We start from the raw sequence: 13,041 nt of genomic DNA, 5'->3' as shown, positions 1-13,041 counted from the left end.
TTTCGGTTTTAATCAAATTAAAAATTTGTTATCGATTTTGCACAACCTTAAAATTAACGGGGATTCGTTGCGATAATTTGATCAGCGTTTAATTAATTCAATTAAAATTGTCCCTATTTAAAGTCGAATGTTTGGCTAGATAAACAGTTAGTTAGAGGTGTGCATCTTTTAGCTCTACTCCCCGAAATGAACTATGCAAATTGGACCGTAGTTAATTCACCCCGGGCGCGGTAAGTGATGAAAATATGATTTGTATCTACTTTTTGGTAAGGTGATATTGGCGTCACAAAGTTATCTCTTGTAGAGTAATGGATCCTGGTAACCGATTGCTAGGTTGGAATATACCGGCTTCCGAGTTGGGACATATTCCTGAGCACTGGTTGAAGTTTCCTGAACCCGAAGCGTCCATCCACTTTCTATTAGGGCTCCTTTATGTCGCTTTGTTTTTCATGTCAACCTTCGGAAATGGCCTGGTATTGTGGATATTTTCTACGTAAGTGGTGTTGTGTTCGCATCATTTGTTAGAAAACGTTTTTCTCTACCGTCGGATTTTAGCGCAAAGAGTTTGAGAACTCCTTCGAATATGTTTGTTGTCAATTTGGCTTTCTGCGATTTTTTGATGATGTTAAAAACGCCCATATTTATTTACAATTCTTTCCATCGCGGATACACGTTGGGTTACACGGCTTGTCAGGCGTTTGCTGTCATGGGAACACTGTCGGGAATTGGTGCAGGAATGACGAACGCTTGTATCGCTTACGATCGCTATCATACAATTGCCAATCCGTTGGAGGGCAAATTGACTAGAACAAAGGCTTTCGTTATGATTATTTTCGTTTGGATATATGTTATACCATGGGCTGTTTTGCCCCTGATGGAATTTTGGGGAAGGTTTGTTCCAGGTATGGTCCAAAAATGAGTAGTCACCCGTTACTTACTTACTTACTACGATATAATACAATTCATCTTCCAGAGGGATTTCTAACTCAGTGCACTTTTGATTATTTGACAAGAACATTCGATACTCGAATGTTCGTTGCAGTTCTGTTTACATTTTCATATGTTTTACCCATGACGTCGATCATATACTATTACAGTCAGATAGTGAGTCACGTTTTCGATCACGAAAAGGCGCTGAGAGAACAGGTATAGTACGATGGTTCTACTCTGCGTAGATTAAAGATAGACGTCGATAAACAATTAGTGCAGTAGGCGAATGGATTTTAATGTGGAATTTGTAGGCAAAAAAAATGAACGTTGATTCGTTAAGGAGTAATCAACAGCAACAAAACCAATCGGCCGAGGTACGTATCGCAAAAGTGGCAATAACGATTTGCTTTTTGTTTGTGGCCTCGTGGACACCTTACGCTGTTCTTGCGATGATTGGGGCGTTCGGGGATCAGAACATGGTAACGCCAGGTTTTGCCATGATTCCAGCATGTACTTGTAAATTGGTTGCCTGTCTGGATCCTTACGTCTATGCGCTAAGTCATCCCAGATACAGGTAAAATATTGTTAACGTCGTCAGCTTTACAGTCTTTATCATTATATATTTCTGGTTTGGTCGTTTGTGTGATGGTTGATTTTAGGCTGGAGTTGCAAAAGCGTCTTCCATGGCTCGCAATTAACGAAAAATCTGTTTCTGATAATCAATCGACAAACACCGAAACAAATTCTACGAGTAAAGCGTAAAAATATAAGTATTTATTAATATTATACATACACGTTAAAAAATAACATTTATGACGACTAGGCAATTTTCGTGGTACTTCGATTGGTGGACCTTACATATTTATATGCTTTTATACTTAAGTAACTCAAGTATAAATTAATAAAAATAACAATTAGCAATCTGATTGCCTTTTTTATTACAAGTATACTCATTAAGTACATTATCCCGCACATGTTAATTATCAAAATGTTTCTTCAAATTTCCCAAAATATGATTCCTTTGGTAAACTACTTCCCGTAAACAAAGAAGCGACATGAATATTGGACATTGATAGATCACGTGTTCTTTACAAACTACGGAATTCAGAAGGTTCGAATGTATTAGAAACGTTCCCTTTGATTCAACTGAAAGAAAATAAAAAATCTACTAATTGTGTATGCACGTGAATAAATGAAATTTGTAAGCTTACTTACGGCAGAATGTGTTCTTTAAGAAGCATGTGCGATGGGTAGAATTTATAAAATGGATGTCATCAGAATAATTGAAATCAGTGACAATGTTAGCAGTTGCATAGTTCCTTACGTAAGGCCAATGTGATAAACGTTCTTCGTATTTTACAGAATATTTCCAAGAATTTACGTTTTTAATTTCTGATACGATTTCGAATGAAATTCTAAAATAAAAATTGTATAAATGGTTAGTTGATTTACCTAGATAAATACGTGTCCATATTATATTACNGGCGCGTCCTTTATCAAAATGAACAAATGTTATAGAAGGCCTCGACTTGGAAATAATTATCAGTTTGAGGGATGCATGGGCACGTGTAGCTGTGGCTAATCCTCCCTTCCGATTTTGTTAATTGTTTCCCTCACTCTGTTGCATTGTGCTTTTGATGAATTTTTCTTAAATTCGTTCAGTCGGACTTGAACTTGTTTCTGTAACTATCGCAACCACTGTCAATAGTACGTATATAGCTAAGCGTAAGTAAAAAGCAATAAATAAAATAAGGCGGAGGAAATGTCTTTAGCGACACTTTCGACTGTGAATCTATATACCTCGCTGTTATACACAATAATTCATTTAATTAACAATAAATATAAACAGTTTTGGATAAAGTCGTGCAAGCATTAATAATTTTATAATCCGTTCAATTTGAAATCGATTTACTATCTGATCAGTCTATTTAATAAGTACCATAACCTATAATAACGGAAAATTATTTTCCAAAAGGCGCGCCGATATCAAAATTGAATTATCCAGATATCTACATGTTTAAAATCTAGACAGTTTGGGCCACTATACCTATTTGATGCTTCAAAATGATGACTTGCATACATCATAGATAAGTGTTTATAATAATGTCCCGTAATATACGTAGGTACGCGGCACTTATTATAATTATAAATTTCTCTATAAAAAAAGTGCATTTTGATGATAGAAGAGGCAGAAATTCCTTGAGATGAAACGGACAAATATTTTTCGTCTGTCTCCAAACACACACATGCACTAAAATATTTTGTAGGTGCACCTACATATTTATGCGATAATCTGCGTTAATCTATCGGAGAATGACGAGCGTCTTTTGTGTGCTGTTGGATTATGTCTTTGCTAACGTCTCTTGTTGGGGTGTAAGGTGTGACAGATAAAGTCAATGAAACCTGATATTCTAGTGACGGACAAAGAAGCCTGATACATCAGAAACTTGTTGATGAAATTGGACTCCCCGATTTCACTGACAGTTTAATCTGTTCGAAATCAAATTATTTTAATGTATTAGGTATATGATGCAGTCTGCTATACCCGCGACTATATCGTATTAATGTAGAGTATGTCTCATAAAGAAAAATTACCAGAGTAAATTTCCACAAGTTAAAGTAAGTATTCTGAAGCACAAACTTGTAATTTACATCTGTCTGCAACTAATTACGTATGTCTATCGAAATATTTATATTTAGGTATGTAAGATGTACTCGCAATATCAATATACGATAACGTACACATAATCAGTGCAGGAAATCGTTAACAGACGGGGTTTCTACGTGCACTTTGTAGTAGGTAGCGGATTAATAAGCAGAAATTCCCTTTAATTGCATTGTTGTATTAAACATTATAGGGTAGGGGGTGAAGATGAGGCCAACATCAGTTCGATTGCTAGTATGATAACGTTAATGATGCGCTATTAGTCTTTTGCCTTTTGCAAAACGTTCTGTTCGACATGATGTCTCATCCCCCTCTATGAATCTGTGCTAATACGTATACTGCATCGTCAGGTTTTTGCCTCCTAACAAAGAAAGATCGATACCTGCGGCTATTGTGATAAAAACCATCAGATGTACAATTAGGCAGACATACATATAGCTAACGATAATTTTGATGGTCGTGTAAAAATTTTATGGTAATCGATTGTTTTATAGGTTGATAAATGGAAATAGTAAAGAACGAAGACCAACAAAAGCCAGCTATAAATTGCCGATATTTACAAGTACGAATTCGTTCGGGTTTCAATACTTACTTACCTTCTTTAGACTTGTTTGTTTAAAAAGGGGTAGTGCGTGCTGCGTGACTTTTAATAATGAAAATCGAGTGTTGAATTTTATGTTGAGTAGCTCTTTAAAATCCACAACGTCAAGTGAGCGAAATGATCAAAGCTCTTTCTGGAGCAGCCCCACATGTTGTAATAAAGTACGAAAAGCTTTCTCGCAGGACGTTTATTAAATTTTTAAGATTCGTATAACTTTAGAGGAGGAAAAATTAAAGTTAGAACGACTGTAATTTCCACAATATTTTATTGTCAACTTGACTTGCTTCGCCAATTTGCGCAAATTATCATATATCATAAGGAGAAACTCATCGATTATTACCGAAAGGCACACGTATGTACGCATTTATATTTTTACAATATTATTTTCTAGATAATGGGGTTAATTTTATTTTATAATTTTGTTATTTTCGATTTACATATGAGCAACAGGCACAGAATTTAATATAACGCAGGACAATATACCTAATAGGTACCAATGTATATACAGAAAAAGATGACAAATTATTATCATTGAAGATTGCTTCATCATCGACGGCCCCTTTTACGCTTGTCTGCTATCTTAACGATTCAAATGGACGACAACGATGTGGTAAGGGGCAAACATACTCGCCGGGAAACGAAAATCAGAGTGCACACACCCCGATAAGAGTTCCACTTTGCAGCTAACTAGATATCTCTATTAGTGCCACGTGCACCCTCCAACTACTACTCTTCCAATACACAAACATTATAAACTCCTTTTTTATCATCCGGATGCTTATCCTGCATAGGTATCTATACAAAAATTGATTAATAATAATATATGTACGCTATTTATCTTAAGCACGTAGGTAGTTTCAAAAGTTTCTACACCATGGGCTTTTTTTTTGTTGTCTACAGAATGCAAAATTGACAACTTTCTCTTTTCTTTGATTTTTTTTCAATTTCAAACCAAGTATACGACTGATGCTTTCGTTTCTGCAACAGCAGCAGGACTTAAAATTGTTTGCAGTGCTTTATTTCGTCATGATCGTCTTTTGATAAAAAAATAATAATCCAGTAAGTAGCAAAAGTTGCATCAAGCGATAAATGGTGAAGCAATGGTTGAATTGTCTGCAGGGTTGAACCATCTTCGTATCTACACATTGGTTATACCCGTACATCTCACACACACACATCGCTCAAACAAACATACAAGTAAAGGAAGGATTCTGATTGCCACACCTAATCCGTCGTCACAGCATGCTACTGTCCCTACTAATTGTAATACCTCGACACACTCTTACGAACAATACAATCTACTTACTCACCCCGCCTTTATCTTTTCTCATTCTTGTTTGGTTGATTGATTGTGTGATGATCATCAATGCTGCCGATTCCGTTTTCAAATTTTATGTGTTTTATTTATATAACGGATCTGTAGTTTTCCTAATCATCATATTTAGAAAAGTATTCCTCTCATAATTTCCGAACCTGAAATTGGACCTAAAATTTTAAAGTCAATTTACGGGGAAGCGTTAACAACAGGGACGTTGCCAGCTTCTTCTTTATGCATGAACCATGATTTTATGTTCCATAGAATCCAAGAAAAGTTCAAGAATCTCTCATACTCCACGTGTATTTCCTCTCCTGGGGCATATGCTATTTTTCATGTGAAATTTTCTCGAGTTAAGTAATTTGACAATCATGATCGCCGAGAGAAAAAAAGCTTTCCATTTGGACAAAGTAGATATAGATAATAGATATTTAGCATCAGTGAATAAAAACGTCGTATAATTTTGTAACGTCTTGAATTGTATGTAGTCGAATGCTTGTGGATTTAAATTTTTCTTTAAGTCAGGATAATTATAAGTTAATATTCAGGATCCAGAATTTTAAATGCTGTTCCAACTGATGGCTATTATTTATTGTCGTTCTCAGAAGTCTATTGATCGCAATTTTCAATTTCAACTTCCTGTTTAAGGATGAGCTATTATCATTCCTTTCACAGGGTATTTCGATTAATAAAGAAATCATTGATGGACGCATACACATGTGTACACACCTTTCATCAAATTCGTTTAGTTTTTTGTTTGTCGGAAAAGATTCTAGCTAGCTTTGTGTCCGAATTATAAATGCGCCCTTATTTTCTATATCTATTTCAGTGAATGCGCTCCTGTAGGATTTCGAACTACACGCTTCCACCTACCCCCGACGCTTTTTATTTTCGGACAATAAAATTTTTCGGTTCTGAATGTAGATCACGCTAACTCTGACATGAAATATGTGGGAGTTCCTTCCTTTGTATGCATACACATGCCCATTTCACAATGGTTCTTTTACCGGTAGTAATAGTGTCTATAATAGTAAGGGCAGGTAGCAAAAAATCGATAGCCAATTGTCACAAAAATATCAGAAAAATGAGAAATAAAATACAATCATATCATTCTTATTTAACACTACAACCTGTAAATGGACAGGCAATAATTTCCTTTGCAAAATCAGTATTGAATATTTTTAACCATTTTCTTCTTTTAATTTTTGTATCCATTGAATTTCATAATTACTTAATTGCCTATTTGTGTAACTGACATTTTTTTTGCGACCGAGTTGAATAGTCTGTGTTTGGTTTTTTACTTCTAATTCGATGTATGTATGTAAATATGTATAGGTACATGTAATGTATCTAATACATGTACGTGTGTTAGATGGGCATAACATCACTGTACTGAGACTTGCGATTAATCAATGCGTAACAATTGTACGTTCTGGTTCGATTTGCCGCTTGTCATGCAAAAGAAATCAAGATCTAATTTCTGCGACACGCACTGAGGGCCATCTATTAGAGAGTAAAGAGTGGCACGTGTCCAGGCTAATGAATAGTACACGTGACGTGGAATTGAATCTGCTTGCGAATAATATTGGTTAAAGACACGTGCCGTCGCGTGGAACGACCACTCGGTAATGCAACCTTACAAAAAGTTCGATTGTTCTTGTCTTATGCGATAGTACGTACCTACATGTACACACACTTATCGATTGCTAGCACTACCGTGCGTCGGGCAGTTTAATGTTACAACCATAGCTCGCTAACGTGGGGTGACAAGAAATACTCATCAAAATATAAAATTTTCTAACTATAACAGCAATAAGTAATAAAGTTTAAACTTACCTCTATTTTTCTTGCTCTCGATGAAATTGGTACTGATATAGCGTAAGGGTGTTTGTATATATTACGCGATAGCGGCGCAAATTATCGTCGCGATGTGACGCGAATATCAAAACGAATACTCTTCGATATGCTTCACGCTGTCGGGGTACGATACTGTACCATTAAAATCTCGCAACAGTACAAAATTGTAGCACTGTTGTCGAAGGTAAACAATACTGTGCGAGCATGCAGACGATACGATTTACAGCGTGCGGTAATCGTCGCGATATCACTCGGTGTGCAAACGCTCGATGGGTACCTAATAATGAACGATGAAAAATGTAAATGAGACGCAACACGTATTGTAAATATGTATTTCTACTTTATTACACATTTGCATTACATTCGACCAATATTTGTAGAAACTGGTTCTATTTCCCTAATAGAAGACTGAGGTAATTTATAAGTTTTAGTAATATCTATTTATTTATACGTTACTTATAGTTCGGGAATCGAAAGTTGAACTATTTTTTGTTCATAATAAATAATAATAAATTTCAAATTGACACATAATTTTAATAGTCGGACAAGGAATAATCAATGACAACATAATAACAATAATTAAAGGGAAAAGTAAATAAAATATAAAACATACTGTCGTCTATGAGGGTGTATAGACTTTGTTACTCTTGCTATACAGTGAAGTTAATACATATATGTATATTATGTACATTTACTCGTCATCACCTTAATAATAATAATAATAATAATTATCGACTACGTATAATACATTTAGGCTCAATAATTAGTTCACTGATTTGTTTTGTATTTACATATAAAAAGGGTTCAAGTTTCGCACATCACTCTATCACAGTATAAGTAATATACAGTTGCGAAAAAGTACCTACCGCACCTACCTGGGTATGACTATTCTCTGGATTGAAAATTTTTCCGAATTTAATTAAAAAATTTGGCTTAGGTATGCTCAACTTACGGCTAGAGTAAGTAATAAAAAAATAATAAAAAAAATATTTTCAATGGTACATCTTGGACACGATTTCCGCGCTCCTGTATATTGCTTAGTTACGTGTGTTTCACAATCGGTTGTGAATGCTGATATGCATGCATGTTACATATACTCACCTATTATGTACACAGACACATACAACGCAACGGCATGCTCACATGCACTCACACACATTTTGTTTGTACTAACACTTGCATTGTCAGCATTTCAATTACATTGTCACTTATTTACATAATACGATATTATTATGTATAGGTAATAATATTAATAATAAAAATCATTTTATGATAATATAAGTATCCATGTGAGTAGATACATAGCGTTAAAGAACATAAAAAGAAGGTGGATGATATGGCGCGTGTCGTCCAAGACAATAATAATAATTTAAATAAAACGAGATACGACAGCAGCGGTAAGTCTTACCGGCTAAACCATTTGGTTCATGTAGTCGAGACTGCAGTCCGGATGCCTCGGACTGAAGTTCTGATGGTGTCCGGCACTCATACCCATGGTCATCGAGTAGCTGCCCATTTGATAAGCGCCACCCATGTGGTTGCCCATTTGCATCTGATTTTGTCCGTTCTGTTGATTGAAATATTCCATTTGGCTGTAATAGGCGGCGTTGTAATTTTGCCCGTAATAATGATGAGGTGGCGGACTGTGTCCGTTTGTGTGCCAATTGAATGTGTTGAAAGAATCGTGCTGATAAGAGAGCGATGTGTTACTCGATGGCGTTATCGGAGGTGACGGAGTCGCTATCACGCTGCTCGTGTTGCTTCCGACGGGTGTCACGTTTCCGTTGGTGCTGCGATAAGTGTTCAATAATTGAGGAGATTCCTTCTTGATGTTGATGGTCGTTGAAGAAGGTGATACCGACGAAGAGGGCGTGGGGGGTATGTTATTGGTCGTTGTAGAACTTGTCACTGGTATCACGGGCGAGGGCTTGCTACCCTTAGCTTTCGTTGGTGTTGTCGGCGTTCTAGGTGAAGGTTTGTTCTGTTGTTGCTGCAATTGCTGTCGACATTTTGCCCGACGGTTCTTGAACCAAACCTGGAAGAAATAAAATCAACCAATTCCCCTTGTAACCTACGCGCCTAACTGCTATCACAAAATCTCCTAATCTAAAATCCAAGCAAGCCAAATTAGCAAAATTTGGACTTGGAAGTTAAAATCTTCAAGTGTGTTGAGCAATAATGAGGCCAGATTGTAATACATATTTCCCTAATCCTTTAAAAAAAGAAAACAGAAATTGTGTTTATGAGTTTTGAGAAGATTGGAATATTTAAAAATTTTCATGTGGTGAGGCAATTCTGACGAGACCAAATTAGTTCCTTTTAAATGTAGGTATTATTTCGTTGACCCGTGTGTTACTGTTCCACTGATTGAGTGTTCGTGTCAGTGTGCTTACGGTATCTAAAGGTTGCAGTTATTGGATTTATCTAATGATTCATAGAGTAATCTCAATTTTTTCGAAGGCACAAATGGTTACTGCAAATCACAAAGTAGCTCATTAGTTATAGTTACCTAAAATGAAATAATGGTAAATGATATCCAATGTAAAGTTTGTGATAAAATATTTTTTCGCTTCGCGTACACAAATTGATAAAAAGAACAAGGCGCAATCGTTGTAAAGGAAGGCCGCAGCTCGCCAACGATAAAGCTTGGCTGGATGGATGTTGCGAGTCGCCATGGTAACACTGACATCCCCATTAACAAAACATAAAGTCCCTCGGGTATATGGCAGTCTCGGCGTTGTATCTAAATCTTATCTCCTCCTCGAGATGTTACGCGGCACTTGGTTACTTTTGATGTTTTGTTACAAAAATAAAAATGTTCTAGGACAGAATCACCCTTCTCTACGTTAATAAATGCACCATTCAATACCGATTTGTTTCATTGCTAACGCAAAAAAAAAATACGAAATTAAATATACGTATCTACCTACTTATGCGCTTGATAAAAACTAGCAACCTTAGATCATCACTATCAAGAATAATAATATTCATAAGTTTTTAACTGTTGGTGCATATCAATGTATAAATAATAACACGCACGAATGCATGGTAAGAGGGCACCCCCTAATCATAAAATCTACTACCGGACCTTCCTCTGCATTCGCACCCTTATCCGAAACGTCGCGGTTCGTCCAAACTTTCACTGCACAAAAGTAACTGTTATGCTCCGTTATTACTTATATGTGTGTGTGTGTGTGTGATTCTGTGAATACACATACATACGTAAATATGTAGATATAACATGAATTATATGTATTAGGTATATGTATATAAGTTTTATCAAATACAATCGCGCGGACAAAAGCTATACATGCGTGCTGCACCCGAGGGGTAGTTTTCCATTAGTTGACGGATTATTTAGGGTCGTTCCGCGAAGGCACCCCGCCTTTTGCCTTTATAAGTCCTGCCTGAAGAACGAGCACTATAAAAGAGGCATTACAGAGTAACAGTTTTTGTAAGGGGAACGAAATGTGGTGGAAATTGATAGGGAAATGGTTCAGAGGAGAGACGGCAGGCTGTGTAATCGGGTATTAGACGAAGGTGCATACGCATACAGAACACACAGACCCGTCCAATCGCGTATATAAACATTTTTGTGACCACGAACGCTCTCCATTTATTTAACGGTATCGACATAAAAAATGTACTTACAGGGCGAAAAAATAGACTGTTTTACATAAACGTCGAAAGTCAAGGCGTCAAACATTCAAATCCACAGATCAGCGTAATGCCCAATAGATAGTTGGTACAAGGATTTTCTTGGACATTTTGAAATTAACCAGAATTTTGAATGTTTAGACCAATTTGGTCTCTATTTACCGTACCTAAGTAATGTTGGACTCGAAGAATGTGTCTCTTTTCGAATATTGGTATCAAGGACATGATTATTAAGCAGTCAAACACTGACAAATGCAATCGAATAGATAATAGTTTAATTAAGTTTAGAGTATCATCCTAAAAGACCGTGTGTTTCATCGTCGCACTACCCCCCTAATAATAATAATAATAATAATAAGTGCGAGAAGGGGCGAAAGAATAAAGGGAGGTATAAACTAACAGTTAGCTGTAACCGTAGCTGTAGCATGTTGGCTGGCAAACTCGTAGACATACATATAAATGCACACTTGGTTTGTTATTAAGGGCAGCACGCAGGAAATAGGCCTGCGGTACGAGTTACAATATAGCACAATTGGGAGGGCGTAGTGTTTGCACTCCTCCCGGTAATGATTCAATTTAAAGGCTGGTTAGTCTTTTCATCGGGCACAGCTGCTGTTTGTTTCGCTTTTACGGTGTGATTAGAGAAACGAACCGAATGACGGGACAGGACACTCAGGCGCGGCAACAGGACGACCGTATCAAACATCACAAACAATACAACTAGCAAAAATATACTGATTTAGATGTAATTCTGGAGCAAGTAGGTAAACAATAATTTTACAATTTTAGGTAAATTCTTTCATTTGTAGTTAAAAACTCAAATATGTATTATAGCTTTTAAAATCTGGATATAGGTACCTATACGCAACTTTTCTCTCTATAAACGCCAAAATACTGCTGAACGCTTAATTATAATTTTTCAAGAAAGGACAAAATAATAAAAAACAAATAACGCGCTGCTGTGCTCAGTAAGCCGACCCTCCATAATAAATTTCGATGACACTAATCTTGATCTGTGTATATATATGTAAATATATGAACACATACGTATAAAAAACAATGAAAGAAACTTGTCCAATGGATCGGGCAGAGAAGGTGTTGGTTATTGCTGTACGTTTTTTATTCTTCGACGCAGCAGCACAGAACGTTGCTTATACATAGATACCTACAGTATATTATATCTACCTAGTAAAATTTCTGAACGAAAAAAACAAAGGTGTGAGAACTAAACTAATAGTAGGTAAATAGTAAGTAATAAGTACGAACCTGGACCCTCGATTCAGGAAGATTGATTTTTAGAGCCACCTCTTCTCGCATAAAAATGTCCGGATATCTCGTTTTGGCAAAGAGGGCTTCCAGAACGTCCAGTTGAGCTCTAGTAAACGTAGTCCGCTCCCGACGCTGTTTCCTTGGATTGACACCTGACAAATAGGGAAAGACTGTGCATTATAATTCAGTCAATAAATCTCAACATGAAATAATAATAGAACAGAAGCGATCTTATTATTTGACCCGCGTTGCGTCCGTCAGACCTCCAGACCTGGATCTAATAATTTTACAGACACGGCATCAGAAGGTAAATTCCTTTATTCCTAAAATTTATCAAAACAATCGAATGAAAAATGAAGATCTTGAGTAGATATACATATATCACTCACTATTTAGGTGTGCACAGGTATACGTATGTACGTAATATATATATATTGTGTAATGTGCATATATACATCCAGGAATGAATTTATTTATTCAAGTGTAGTTGTGCCTACCGCGTGCAAACAATGATTTGAGTTTGTGTTAAAAGACCCCAATGAAACATTAGTAATTCAATTAGACACCCCAGAACGTTTATTGGCCAGCTGCGATTTCCCATCTGACAAAAATAAAGAACGTCGGTAACTTTTTTCAACAAAAAGTAATTCAACTTTTCCTTTTTCTACTTGTTTTAATTTAATATTTGTTTTAAATTTCCTTTCGTTCTGGCTGCTACTAAAGTTCTGTAAGCAATTGACAACTGCT

The 13,041-nt window shown here is 36.2% G+C and overlaps 3 protein-coding genes across 3 annotated transcripts; 1 reads left to right on the top strand and 2 right to left on the bottom strand.

Moving 5' to 3' along the window:
* Positions 1–28: 28 nt before the first annotated feature.
* LOC108743345 (opsin, ultraviolet-sensitive) lies at positions 29–1,856 on the top strand. Its single transcript, XM_018478886.1, has 6 exons — positions 29–230; positions 305–493; positions 556–902; positions 974–1,146; positions 1,242–1,504; positions 1,590–1,856. Exons 1-6 carry the CDS (start codon positions 187–189, stop codon positions 1,690–1,692), a joined length of 1,119 nt encoding a protein of 372 aa, XP_018334388.1. The 5' UTR covers positions 29–186; the 3' UTR covers positions 1,693–1,856.
* A 14-nt stretch (positions 1,857–1,870) lies between these two features.
* On the bottom strand, positions 1,871–2,402 carry LOC112905168. The gene is made up of 3 exons (XM_025977050.1): positions 2,383–2,402; positions 2,146–2,345; positions 1,871–2,076 (listed from the first exon to the last, which is right to left on the bottom strand). The coding sequence occupies exons 1-3, from the start codon at positions 2,400–2,402 to the stop codon at positions 1,907–1,909; spliced, it is 390 nt and encodes a 129-aa protein (XP_025832835.1). The 3' UTR covers positions 1,871–1,906.
* Positions 2,403–7,717: 5,315 nt separating this feature from the next.
* LOC112905166 (homeotic protein ocelliless-like) lies at positions 7,718–12,464 on the bottom strand (the record flags this gene model as incomplete). Its single annotated transcript, XM_025977043.1, has 2 exons — positions 7,718–9,403; positions 12,292–12,464. Coding segments are annotated over 2 exons (797 nt in total), but the record flags the coding sequence as incomplete, so codon positions are not given.
* Between the last annotated feature and the right edge of the window lie 577 nt (positions 12,465–13,041).

Source organism: Agrilus planipennis, unplaced genomic scaffold, assembly GCF_000699045.2.
Source record: "Agrilus planipennis isolate EAB-ADULT unplaced genomic scaffold, Apla_2.0 scaffold405, whole genome shotgun sequence".
NCBI classification, from domain to species: domain Eukaryota; kingdom Metazoa; phylum Arthropoda; class Insecta; order Coleoptera; family Buprestidae; genus Agrilus; species Agrilus planipennis.
This window is presented reverse-complemented; position numbering and strand designations above follow the sequence as displayed.